Source organism: Felis catus, chromosome B1 (genome assembly GCF_018350175.1).
Source record: "Felis catus isolate Fca126 chromosome B1, F.catus_Fca126_mat1.0, whole genome shotgun sequence".
Lineage (NCBI taxonomy): Eukaryota > Metazoa > Chordata > Mammalia > Carnivora > Felidae > Felis > Felis catus.
This window is the reverse complement of record NC_058371.1, coordinates 123023119-123037374: the sequence shown is the minus strand read 5'-3', so window position 1 is coordinate 123037374 and position 14256 is coordinate 123023119. Positions and strand designations below refer to the sequence as shown.

Sequence of the window (14256 nt, the reverse complement as noted above, 5' to 3'; positions counted from 1 at the left end):
CTTTATGGTAACTGCCCCTTCCCATGTAAGCAAAAGACTATTCTCTGGAGAGACAAAAAATGGAAAGTTTGTTGTCTGGGGACAAGACTTAAGTTAAAGGAACAGGTACCAGAGTACCATTCCAAATATAGATTAAGTGAAAAGAGGTACACTGATGGTGAAAATCCCAATGTTATATCCCTTTGTCCTCTAGAACATAGACTTAAAGGTACTTATACAAAAGCACTATCTGACCACCCTTACAGATAATCTTGCAGTCAAAAAGACAACATATACTCATAGCTCCTAATCAACTTTTAAATCCCAGTTTTTATTTTATTTTATTTTATTTTATTTTATTTTATTTTATTATTTTATTTTGTATTTTATTTTGTATTTTTTTCATCATGGTAAGTGTACTCTTTAGTCCCCATCCCTTATTTCCTTCAGTCCCCAACCCACCTCCTATCTGGTAATCATCAGTTTGTTCTCTATAGTTAAGAGTTTGTTTCTTGGTTTGCCTCTCTCTCTTTTTTCCTTTGCTCATTTATTTTGTTTCTTAAATTCACATGGTATCTGTCTTTCTCTGACTGGCTCACTTCACTTAGCATTATACTCTCTAGATCTATCCATGTTGCAAATGGCAAGATTTCATTCTTCTTATATGGCTGAATAATATTCTAATAATATTCTTTAAGCATTCATCTTTCTTTTTAAAAATTTTTTAAATATTTATTTATTTGTGAGAGACAGAGACAGAGCATGAGTGGGGGAGGAACAGAGAGGGAGACACAGAATCTAAAGCAGGTTCCAGGCTCTGAGCTGTCAGCACAGAGCCCTGTGCAGGGCTCGAACCCACAAACTGTGAGATCATGACCTGAGCTGAAGTCAGATGCTTAACTGATTGAGCCACCCAGGCACCCCTAACCATTCATCTTTCAGTGGACACTTGGGCTGCTTCCATAGTTTGGCTATTGTAAATAATGCTGCAATAAACATAGGGGTGACTGTATCCTTTTGAGTTACTGTTTTTGTATTTTTTGGGTAAATACTCAGTAGTGTGATTCCTGGATCATAAGGTAGTTCTGTGTTTAATTCTTTGAAGAATCTCCATACTGTTTTTCACTTGTTTCTTGTGTTTTTGACTTTAGTCATTTGGATAGGTGTGAGATGATAACTCATTGTAATTTTGATTCACCTTTCTCTGATGATGCATGATGTTGAGCCTCTTCTCATGTGTCTGTTGGCGATCTGTATGTCTTTTTTTTTTTTTTTTTTTGAGGAATGTCTGTTCATATCTTCTGCCTATTTTTTAATTGGATTATTTTTTGGGTATAAAGTTGTATCAGTTCTTTATATGTTTTATATGTTTTGGATACTAACCCTTTATATGTTTTATATGTTTTGGATACTAACCCTTTAATGGATATGTCCTTTGCAAATATCTTCTCCCATTCTGTAGGTTGCCTTTTAGTTTTGTTGATTGTTTCTTTCACTGTGCAGAAGCTTTTTATTTTGATATAGTCCCAGTAGTTTACTTTTGCTTTTATTTCCCTTGCCTCAAGAGACTTTATCTAGAAAAATGTTATTACAGCCAGTATTAGAGAGATTACTGCCCATGCTCTCTTAGGATTTTTATGGTTTCAGGTCTCACATTTAGGTCTGTAATACATTTTATGTTTATTTTTGTGTATGGTGAAAGAAAGTGGTCCAGTTTCACTCTTTTCCATGTGGTTATCCAGTTTTCTCAACATCATTTGTTGAAGAGACTTTTTCCTATTGGTTATTCTTTCCTCCATTGTCGAAGATTAATTGACCATATAATCATGGGTTTATTTTGGGGTTTTCTCTTCTTTTCCATTGATCTATGTGTCTATTTTTATGCCAGTACCATACTGTTTTAATTTTGTAATTACTTTGTAATATAACTTGAAGTCTGAGATTTAGATACTTCCAGTTTTGTTTTTCTTTTTCAAGCTTTAGCTATTTGAGGTCTTTTGTGGTTCCATACAAATTTAAAGATTGTTTATTCTATTTCTGTGAAAAATAGTATTGGTATTTTGATAGGGATTGCATTAAATGTATAGATTGCTTTGAGTAGTATAGACATTTTAACCATATTTGTTCTTCTAACCCATGAACATGGAATGACTTTCCATTTCTTTGAATGGTCTTGAATATCTTTCATCAGTGTTTTACAATTTTCAGAATACAGGTCTTTCACCTTCTTGGTTAAGTTTTCTCCTAGATATATCATTGTTTTTAATGTAATCTACATGGGATTATTTTCTTAATTTCACTTTCTCTTGTTTCACTATTAGTGTATAGTAATGCAACAGATTCCTGTACACTGATTTGTATCTTGCTACTTTACTGAATTCATTTATCAATTCTAGTAGTTTTTTTGGTGGAGTCTTTAGGGCTTTCTATATATAGTATCATGTCATCTGCAAATAGGGAGAGTTTTACTTCTTCCTTACCTATTTGGATACCTTTTACTTCTTTATGTTGTCTAATTGCTGTGGCTAGGACTTTAGTACTATGTTGAATAAAAGTGGTAGAGTAGAATCCTTGCCTTATTCCTGACCTTAGGGGAAAAACTCAATTTTTCACCATCGAGTATTAGGTTCACTGTGGTGTTTCATATAAGGCCATTATTATGTTGAGCTCTAGACTTACTTTGTGGAAGGTTTTTATAATGAGTGGATTTTCTACTTTATCAAATGCTTTTTCTGCATCTATTGAAATGATCATATGTTTTTTTATCTGCTCTCTTATTGATGTGACATACCATACTGATTGTTTTGCAAATATTGAACCATGCTTGCATCCCAAGAATAAATCCCACTTGATCATGGTGTATGATTTTTTTAAATGTATTTTTGGATTCAGTTTGCCTAATGTATTGTTGAGGATTTTTGCATCTATATTCTTGAGAGATATTGACCTAGAGTTCTCTTTCGTTGTAGTGTCTTTATCTTGCTTTGGTATCAAGGAGATACAGGCCTCCTAGAATGAATTTGGAAGATTATTTCCTCTTTTGTTTTTTGAAATAGTTTGAGAAGAGTAGGTATTAACTCTTGTTTAAATGTTTGGTAGGGTTCACCTGTAAAGCCATCTGGTCCTGGACCTTTTTTTGTTTGGAGTGTTTTGATGACTGCTTCAGTTTCGTTGCTGTTAATTGGTCTGTTCAAATTTTCTATTTCTTCCTGCTTTAGTTTTGGTAGGTTATATATTTCTAGGAATTTATCCATTTCAATTTGTTAGCATACAGATTTTCATAATATTCTGTTAGAATTATTTGTATTTCTGTGGTGTTGGTAGTTGTTTCCCCTCTTTCATTGGTAATTTTATTTGGACGCCTCTCTCTTTTTTTTTTTTTTTTTTTTTTTAAATGAGTCTTGCTAGAGGTTTTTATCAATTTTGTTGATCTTTGAAAGAACCACCTCCTGGTTTCATTGATCTGTTCTATTGTTTTTTGTTGTTGTTTGTTTGGTTGGTTAGTTGGTTCCTACATCATTTATTTCTGCTCTAATCTCAATTATTTTCTTCCTTTTGTTGGGTTAGGCTTTTGTTTGTTCTTTTTCTAGATCCTTAAGGTGTAAGGTTAGGTTGTTTATTTGAGATTTTTCTCTCTTCTTGAGGTAGGCCTGTGTTGCTATAAACCTCCCTCTTAGAGCCACTTTTGCTGTATTCCAAAGATTTGGGACTATTGTGTTTTTGTTTTCATTTGTTTTCATGTAATTTTTTATTTCTTCTTTGATTTCTTGGTAGACCCATTCATTGTTTAGAAGCATGTTATTTAACTGCCATGTATTTGTGTTCTTTCCAGATTTTTTCTTGTGGTTGATTTCTAATTTCAGAACATTGTGGTCAGAAAAGATGTATGGTATGACTTTGATTTTTTTTAAATGTTGAGATTTATTTTGTAGACTAATATGTGATCTATTCTGGAAAATGTTATATATGCACTTGAAAAGAATGTGTGTTTTGCTGTTTTAGGATGAAATGTTCTAAATATGTCCTTTACATCCATCTGGTCCAGTGTGTCATTCAAAGTCACTCATTCCTTGTTGATTTTCTGTGTGGGTGATCTGTCCATCAATCTAAGTGGGGTGTTAAAGTCCTCTACTATTACTGTATTACTATCAGTTCTTTTAAGTTTGTTATTAACTGTTTTATATATTTGGGTGTTTCCATGTTGGGTGCATAAATATTTACAATTGTTATATCCTCTTGTTGGATTGTCCCCTTTACTATTATATAGTGTCATCCTTTGTCTCTTGTTACAGTCTTTGTTTTAAAATCTATTTTGTCCAATATAAATATTGCTTTGCCGGCTTTCTTTTGACAGCCATTTGTATGGTAAATGTTTCTCTATCCCCTCACTTTCAATCTGCAGGTGTGTTTTGGTTTGAGATGATAAGCAGCATGTAGTTGAGTCTTGTTTTTTAATTCACTCTGTCACCCTGTGTCTTTTGATTGGAGCTCTTAGTGCATTTACATTCAAAGTAATTATTGATTATTGCTATTTTGTTACTTGTTTTGTGGTTTCTGTAGATTCCCTCTTATCCTTTCGTCTCGTTCTCTCTTTCATTGTTATCTTTCTTTAGTGATATACTTGGATTTCTTTGTCTTTATTTTTTGCATATCTATTAACTGCTCTTTGAGTTGAGATTGCCATTAGGTTTGTATATAATCTCTTCTGTGTATAGCGGTCTATATTATGTTGGTGGTTACTTACATTTGAGTCCTCACTTCTCTCCCCACCACAATTTTAATGTATGGTGTCATACTTTACATCCTTTTATTTTGTGAGGCCCTTGACTGTTTTTTACAGAAATGTTTATTTCTACTGTTTTTGTGTTTTTTTATTTATCATACTCTAATTTACAGTTTTTCCTTTTTCACTTGAAGAGTCTCATTTAATAGTTCTTGTAGAGCTGGTTTAGTGTTCATGAACTCCTTGAGAAACTTTTCATCTCATTCTATTCTGAATTATACCCTTGCTGAATAGAGTATTCTTGGCTGCAGATTTTTCCCTTTCAGTACTTTGAATGTATCATGCCACTCCCTCTGGCCTGCAAATTTTCTGCTGAAAAACCCACCGATGGCTCTATGGGGTTTTCCTTGCATGTAACTGTCTTTTCTCTTGCTGTTTAAAAATTTTTTCTATTGATCACTACTTTTTGGCATTTAATTACTGTGTGTCTTTGTATAGACCTCCTCAGGTTGAATTTTTCGAGGGAATCCCTGTGCCTTCTTAATCTGATACCTGTTTCCTTCCTCAGATTAGGGAATTTTACAGCTATTATTTCTTCAGATAAATTTCCTGCCACCTTATCTCTTTTTCTTTTGAGATCCCTATAATGTGGTTGTTATCACACTTAATGTAGTCAGAGTTCCCTAAGACTCTTCTCAATTTGTAGAATTTCCTTTCCTTTGCTCAGCTTGGTTACTTTCCATTACTCTCTTCTGGGTCATTAATTCATTTCTCTGCTTCATCTAACCTGGTATTTATTCCATCAAGTCTATTTTTATTTCGTTTACTGTGTTCTTGATCTCTGATTGGTTCTTTTTAATCTCTGTGTTAATGGTCTCACTGATGTTCTCCACTCTTTTCTCCAGTCCAGTGAGTATCTTTATGATCATTAAATTCTCTATCAGGCATATTACTTGATATCTGTTTCATTTTGGTCTCTTGCTGTGGCTTGATCCTGTTCTTTCATTTGGGAGATGTTTCTCTGTCTCCTCATTTTGTCTGACTTTGTGTGTCTGTTTCTGTGTGTTAGGAAAGTCGGCTACTTCTCTTTCTCTTAATGATATTAGTCTTATGAAGAAGTGGTCCTGTAGTGCCCTGCAGTTCAGTGTCCCCTGTTCCCCAGGGCCTGCACTTCAGGGACCATCTCTTATGTGTGTTGCATGTGCTCTGCTGTTGAGTCTTGGCCTCTTTTTCCTTCATTCTAATTATCTACAGAGTCTCTCTGTTGTATGCAGTAAGGTGTGTGGTGGTCAGCTTACAAAACACCTGCCCCTGCTGGGACTGAGGTCCTGCAAAATGAGCAGGTCAGGAGATATGTTATTGCGAGGGTTTGTACTGGTTTTCTGGGTAGGGAGTGGATAGCGCTGGGACTGAGGTGAGCATGACTGGGAAAGGTGGATCTTGACCAACGTGTTGGGGAGGGAGATTTGATGCAAGCAAGTTAGGTAAGGAGTGTGGAAGCCTCACTGGTTCCCACAGGTGGCTATTGTTTTTGCTGTAGAGGAAATGGTACCTGCCAGCTTCTTTATTCCTGGAAGGGGTCTCTCCATAATCCTTGTCTCTCCTAGCTGTGCTCTGAGATGAGCAAATTACTCTCTCCTCACCTGCCCCCATCCTCCCACCACCTATTCGCCCCCGGGGTTTTCCAAACTGCTCGTTCTACACTGTATCTGCACAAGCTGTCATGCTATCTCTTTAAGGGCAGGAACTCTGCTTCCTGATACCTTCTGGGTTCTCCCAGAGTGGAGCCTCCTTATTTTTAAAGTTCTAGGCTTTAAGTCATGCTGGTTTCAAGAACTCATGAAATTTGGCCGCTTTCACTTTCAAAGGTAAATATTAGAGACCCATCCTCCCTGTTTGTTGTGGAAGATTTGTTTTCTGCCCTTCTCTGTACTACCAGCTTCCTCCCCACCATATATGGCCACAATTTGTTTCCCTCCCAGGTTTGTTTCCCTCCAAGACCACATCTTTGCATCTTCACCCTTCCTACCTTCTTTGATGTGGCCTCTTCCCTGTCTTTAGTTGTAGAGTTTGTTCTCCCAGTCGTCAGGTCATTTTCCTGGGTTATTTATGCTGATATGGGTGTTATCTAGTTGTATCCATGGGACAAGGCAAACTTAGAGCCCTGCTACTCTACCATCTTCCCAGCCAACTTAAATCCTAATCTTTAATGAATATGCAGACAATGAGAGAGGTGAGGATAGCTTCTAACATGAAAGATAATGAAATAAATAGAAAAAAAAGCATTGTAGAGAAAATAGAAACTGTACAGGGTAAGGAAAAAACCAGTATCTTCAGATAAGTTAGAAAAACATACTGTGAGCATGAAACTATAATGGGATGCTATTTTTAAGAAAGAGGAACAGAACGAAAAAGGCTGAATGTTAAAAGCACAATAGCTAAAATGAAAGACAAATGTTTGGAGAAATAGTTGCAGAAGTAAAGCAAAAAACAAGAAGATGGAAAATACAAAAAAATATAGAGAGAATTGGGCCAAGAGTTTTAGAAAGAGATAAACAGGAGGAAATCGCCAAATAACTCCCATATCACAGAACTAATGTACATAATTTTCTATGATTAGAAGGGTCTGTCAAATGCCTAGCCTAATGGATAAAAATAGACCCATATCATGGCCCATCAATGTGAAATTTTAAAATGGGACAGGGGCACCTGGGTGACTCAGTCGGTTAAGCAGCCAACTCTTGATTTCGATTCAGGTCACGATTTCACAATTCGTGATCAAGCTTCACGCTGGGCTTCATGCTGACAACACAGAGCCCGCTTAGGATCCTATCCATCTCTGTCTCTCCCCTATTGATTCTCATTCTCTCTCTCTCTCTCTCTCTCACCCTCTCTCTCTCTCTCTCTCTCCCCCTCTCCCTCTCTTTCTCTCAAAGATAAATAAACTTTAAAATGGGACAAAGAACATCTTACAAGCTTAGAAAAAAGTTACATACAAAAGACTGTAAATCAGTTGACATCAGATATCTCAAAACACTGGCCATCAGAAGAAAATAGAGTACTGCCTTCAAATTTTGAGGGGAAATTAGTTCCAATATAGAATTCTATACCCAATCAAACTGTCAATCAAGTGTGAAGTTATAATAAAGACATTATCAAACATGAACATCTCAGAAAATCAGTATCCTACATACTTTTCCTCTGGAAGCCACTGAAAATGTCTTCCACCAAAAGAAGGGATTTAAATTAACAAAGAAGACTACATAGGAATCAGAAAACAAGGGATCCAACAAGAAAACAAAAATTCCTAGTAGTGTGGTGACACGAGAGCCCTAAATGGCCTGTTTTCAAAGAGCAACCAGTCCAGATTGGAACAAGTCAAAAGGCTAGACTCAAGATTGGGGTAATTCTTGGAGGAGATGAAATTGATTAAATACTTAAATAAGCTTAGTAAGAGAAGATCAGATAACTGATGGGGAATTTGGAGTTTAATTAATGATAAGTACTAGACAACTGATGGAAAGTTTGGAGTTGAATTAATGATAACTACATAGAAAACTAAGCAAATGAAAAAAATAATCCCAGGGGAAGTAAAAGTAATTCTAGGGAAAATAAAATACTATGAGAAATACTTGGAGGAATAGAATATGGATAGCAAAAAAGAACACTAACACTATCATTTTTAAAAAGAGTGAGAGCACATAACTAGATAAATATTAATGTCTTTCTGATTCACCCCTGACTTTATGTTTCTGAAATTCTTCTCATTTGAAGTATTGTCTGAAGCAAAGGAGCAACCAACAGTGTTCAGGACTTAAGTCATCCCTATTTATATCAAAGTAACTTTTTAGACTAAGGCTGCTCACATTTATAGAATATGATCTCTGAGGGCTTAGGTAGCTTATTGGAAAAGACAATCCATACTCCACTCCTACTTCTTTTTTATGGCATTAAGGAATCATTCAAGTTTTGGAGTGGATTTTCATCATTTTGGCATCGATCTGGTGTCAAAAGCAGTGTAACAAGAGAACAAATCAAAACTGTTAAGCCATATTAAGATTTGTTTTTCTCCTTTCTTTTAAAGTTTGAATTTGCAAACTTTTTTATTTGGTATCAATGGATATTTACCTGAAACTAGAGAGTAGAACCTCACTCCTGTATTTATTTAACTGTTCATTCAGTCTCACATTCATTCAATCAAGTGTTCTTAGGTACTGGGCATTATACTGTATACGGTGTTTGTGGTTGTTAATCTGCACTGTCCCTGCCCTCAAGGAGCTTATTATTATACTTTAGCTTATACTCAAGGGTGAGATGGAAATTTATTTTTTATTTATTTTTATTTTTTAAAGTTTATTTATTTGGCGGGGGGTGGCAAAGAGAGAGGGGGAGAGAGAAAATTCCAAGCAGACTCCATGCTATCAGCATGTCATGAACCATGAGATCATGACAGCCAAAATCAAGTCGGAAGTGTAACCAACTGAGTCACCCAGGAGCCATGGAAATTTGTTTTTTAAACAAATTTACAAACAAGCATATAATTATAAATTGTCATAATTTCTTGTATCAGAAAGTAATGGAATAAGGTGAGGGACTAATTTAAATTAGAGGCATAAACTCTGGGTGGTATAAAGCATTTTCAGACAGTCAAGATTTCAAAATATTTACCTCCTATATATATTATTATAGTAGTTCTCTTAGGAAGCTGCTAGAGGGTGCTTCTATCAAATCAAAACAAGTGAAAGCAAAAGGATGTAGGTAACAGAGGAGAAGAAAGTATCAAGATAATGATAAAAAATAAATTCTAGGATGTCAGCTGTGCCCCCAAAACAGAAGCAAATCTATATTGGATTTGGTCAGAATTCTCTGAAAATGCTGGATAAATTATTGGGAACTCTGAAGCAGCAAAGCAAATTAAGAAGATAATTGGAAAGAAATGGAATGGATTACTGTTGTATTTTGGGGGTAGATTGGTAGATTTTGGTAATTCATTGGATGTAGAATTAAATGAGAACAAGTGAGCAATGACTCCTAGATTTCTGCCTGCATAGATGGATAGATAAACTGTTCATTTACCAAGTAAAGGAAGTCTAGAAGAAGACAGATTTCAGGTAATACCAGAAGTCCTTTTTAGACGTGGAGTTTGGATGCTACAGGGGGGAGTATTCAAATGGAGATGTCAAGTGACCAGTTAAATAAATAGCTTGAGGCACAGAAGAGGGCTAGAGATGTGACTGTATAACTATCAACATAGAGGAGCAGTTTTGATGCTATGGAAGGGAATTAGATTTTCTGAGATGAGAGTAACAACCAAAATAAGGTAAGAAAGAAAAGGATCAAGTCCCAAGAAAATGGAATTTATAGAGTCTGGTGGAAAAGGAGGAGCAAGTTTGAAACTACAGAGGGTGGATGTAGGCCAAAACTAGTTTGAAGTGGGTTTAAGAATGCATCTGAGTTGAGAAAGTAGAGACCGTGTATGTAGACAGTGCTATCAAGGAACTTGTTTGTGAAAGTGAACAGAGATTGGATGGTAGTTGAAGAACAGTGAAGTAGAAGAAAGTTGTTTTTAATATTGCTTTTTTTGTATAAGAAATATTAGAGCATATTTAATTGCAGATGATGAGGCTATAGAGTGAAGAGAGATTGAAGATGCTAAAGAGGCAAGCGGGACTGAGACCCCAAGCACATGTGAAGCATTGACCTTTAATAGTAGGCATATCATTCCAGTGCAAGAGCATACCACTTTAATGATCTGAGGGTAATAATAAGTCACCTTTACTTCAGCCATGTAAAAATGCAGTCTATTAAGAGTAATTTTTCTTCTTTGGCTAAAAGCCTTGAAACTATGAATTTATAACTTAGTAATTTAATTGTTGCTATGGTTACACCTATATGTTATGCTGGTGAACATTTTTTTACAGCCTTGACTAAAACTGGGTTAGAACGTTTTCTTTAATGCCATTTTTCCTTTTCAAGAGCATTTAAACTGTATCTAATAGTTCCTGTATTTGAAAAGTATTTGTATTTATCAGTAATGGTACAAAATGAGCATGTATTGAAAGTAATAGAATACAGTTACTGTGTGTAAATTTTATTTGCTTACTCTATATATCCCTCTCCTTTTTTGCAGAGTCAAGTAAAGAACAGTTTGCCAGTACAAACATTGCTGAAGAACTGGTAAAACTCTTCAAGAAACAAATAGAACATGATAAAAGGGAAATGATTTTTGAAGTCCTTGCTCCATTGGCAGAAAATGGTGAGAAATTAAATGCACCTCTTGATTATTTATCATGTATGCTTTCCATTCTTCCTGATATTATTGAATTGCCAGATATTTAACTCAAAGCCCTTCTTTGCTTTATTAATGATGTGTTAAGTTTTATTTTGGGTGTCCATAACTTTAGCTACATTATCTACTCGATTACTATATCTACATTGGCCAAAGCTACTTACCAAGTTCCTTTGATTTTAAAGTCTTGCCAAACATCGTTCTGTAGCTTACACATTTTTGTGCCCATCTGGAAAAGGCACCAGAGAGGCTGAACTCCACTTATGTAACCTTGCAGGGCAAAGGGACAGTGTAGACACTGGTAAACTATTCCCATCTTTGCATTAAAAAATCTTTTTTTTTTTTTTTAATTTTTTTTTTTAAATATTTTTTTTTTCAACATTTATTTATTTTGGGGACAGAGAAAGACAGAGCATGAACGGGGGAGGGGCAGAGAGAGGGGGAGACACAGAATCGGAAACAGGCTCCAGGCTCTGAGCCATCAGCCCAGAGCCCGACGCGGGGCTTGAACTCACGGACCTCACGGACCGCGAGATCGTGACCTGGCTGAAGTCGGACGCTTAACCGACTGCGCCACTCAGGCGCCCCTGCATTAAAAAATCTTAAGGGATACACCATTGGAATAAGAGTGAACCAGAGTAAACAAAACATCCCATATAATTTTTCAGATACAGTGTCTAGCACATAATCAGAGAGGACCAGATACATGAGGAGACAAGATATTGTAAGCAAGAACCAGCCCAAAGAACAGGCAACCACAACAAATCTCCAGATACTGAAATTATTAGACAGTGATTCACAGGTATGCTTATTATGTTCAGAGAGTTAAAGGCAAGCTTGAAACATTTAGAAGGAAACTAAAAACTCTAAAAGGTAACATAGCAGACTTGAAAAAGAAACAATTAGAAATTCCTGAATTGGAACAATACAGCCCCAAATAAGAACCTAATGGATGCATTTAACAGCAGATTAAATATAGTTGTTTTAGAGAACCAGTGAACTGGAAGATAGACTGGAAGGAAATCCACAATGAAGTATAAAGAGAAAATAATCAGCATACATAAAAAAAGAGAATAAGAAGTACAGAGGATACAGTGAGAAGGTCTCATATACATTGTGTGGAGTTCTAGAAAGTGCATGGGGGGGAAGCAGAGGCAATATTTTTTTTTTAATTTTGGCATAGAATTTACCAGAAATTGTGAAAGATAACAAAGATTCAAAAACTCAAATGAATCTAAAACCTGATAAAAAGAAATCTACATTTTTTTTTATACTGAAACTACAGGAAACTAATGACAAAAATCTTAAAAGTAGCCAGGAAAATAATAGATTATCCTAAAAGAGGTGATAGTTTGACTGATTGTTAATCTTCCAGCACAACAATGAAAGTCAGATGACAATGAAACATCTTCTATGTGATGAAAAAATAAATAAATAAATGCCAACCTAGAATTCTAAACCCAATGAAGGCATCCTTCAAAACTAAAGGCAAAATAAAGATATTTTCAGAGTAAAAACTGAGAAAGTTCACCACTGACTTTTAAGGTGATTACTAAAATAATTTTTAAAAACAACATGTAACTGCCAAACTAATGGACGGATTTATGGGAAGATTTTTTTAATCTTTATTAAAAAAAATTTTTTTTAATCTTTATTTATTTTTTGAGAGAGAGACAGAGTATGAGCAGGGGAGGAGCTGAGGGGAGGGAGACACAGAATCTGAAGCAGGCTCCAGGCTCTGAGCTGTCAGCACAGAGCCCTACACGGGGCTTGAACTCCCGAACCGTAAGATCATGACCTGAGCCGAAGCCAGATGCGTAATTGACTGAATCACCCAGGCACCCTGGAAAGATTGTTTCTTTAAATACACCTTCAATCGGAAGCGGCAAGATGGCGGCTTAGGAGGACGCTGGGCTCACCGCGCGTCCTGCTGATCACTTAGATTCCACCTACACCTGCCTAAATAACCCAGAAAACCGCCAGAGGATTAGCAGAACGGAGTCGCCGGAGCCAAACGCAGACGAGAGGCCCACGGAAAAGGGTAGGAAGGGCTGCGAGGCGGTGCGCGCTCCACGGACTGGCGGGAGGGAGCCGGGGCCGAGGGGCGGCTCGCCGGCCAAGCAGAGCCCCCGAGTCTGGCTGGCAAAAGCGGAGGGGCCTGACGGACTGTGTTCCCACAACAAGCGCGACTTAGCCTCTGGGAGGTCATAAGTTAACAGCTCTGCTCGGAAAGCGGGAAGGCTGGAGGACAAAGGGAGGGAGAGCTGCTGAGCCCCCTGCCGACAGAGCTCAGCTTGGTGGGGAACAAAGGCGCTCGCCAGCGCCATCTCCCCCGCCCATCCCCCAGCCAAAATCCCAAAGGGAACCAGTTCCTGCCAGGGAACTTGCTCGCTCCGCGCAAACACCCAACTCTGTGCTTCTGCGGAGCCAAACCTCCGGCAGCGGATCTGACTCCCTCCCGCTGCCACAGGGCCCCTCCTGAAGAGGATCACCTAAGGAGAAGCGATCTAAGCCTGCCCCTCCTGCCCCCGTGCACCTTGCCTACCCACCCCAGCTAATACGCCAGATCCCCAGCATCACAAACCTGGCAGTGTGCAAGTAGCCCAGACGGGCCACACCACCTCACAGTGAATCCCGCCCCTAGGAGAGGGGAAGAGAAGGCACACACCAGTCTGACTGTGGCCCCATAGGTGGGCTGGGGGCAGACATCAGGTCGGACTGCGGCCCCGCCCACCAACTCCAGTTATACACCACAACACAGGGGAAGGGCCCTGCAGGTCCTCACCACGCCAGGGACTATCCAAAATGACCAAGCGGAAGAATTCCCCTCAGAAGAATCTCCAGGAAATAACAACAGCTAATGAGCTGATCAAAAAGGATTTAAATAATATAACAGAAAGTGAATTTAGAATAATAGTCATAAAATTAATCACTGGGCTTGAAAACAGTATACAGGACAGCAGAGAATCTCTTGCTACAGAGATCAAGGGACTAAGGAACAGTCACGAGGAGCTGAAAAACGCTTTAAACGAAATGCATAACAAAATGGAAACCACCACAGCTCGGCTTGAAGAGGCAGAGGAGAGAATAGGTGAACTAGAGGATAAAGTTATGGAAAAAGAGGAAGCTGAGAAAAAGAGAGAGAAAAAAATCCAGGAGTATGAGGGGAAAATTAGAGAACTAAGTGATACACTAAAAAGAAATAATATACGCATAATTGGTATCCCAGAGGAGGAAGAGAGAGGGAAAGGTGCTGAAGGGGTAC

General features: G+C 37.5%; 1 protein-coding gene across 5 annotated transcripts in view; it reads left to right on the top strand.

Moving 5' to 3' along the window:
- Positions 1-14256, top strand: part of RAP1GDS1 (Rap1 GTPase-GDP dissociation stimulator 1) — a 177548-nt gene that overhangs the window by 125497 nt on the left and 37795 nt on the right. For all 5 annotated transcript variants that reach the window (XM_023252920.2, XM_023252919.2, XM_023252921.2 and 2 more), the window contains one exon: positions 10833-10958. In XM_023252920.2, coding sequence (XP_023108688.1) covers positions 10833-10958 — 126 coding nt within the window. The remainder of the gene's footprint in view (positions 1-10832; positions 10959-14256) is intronic.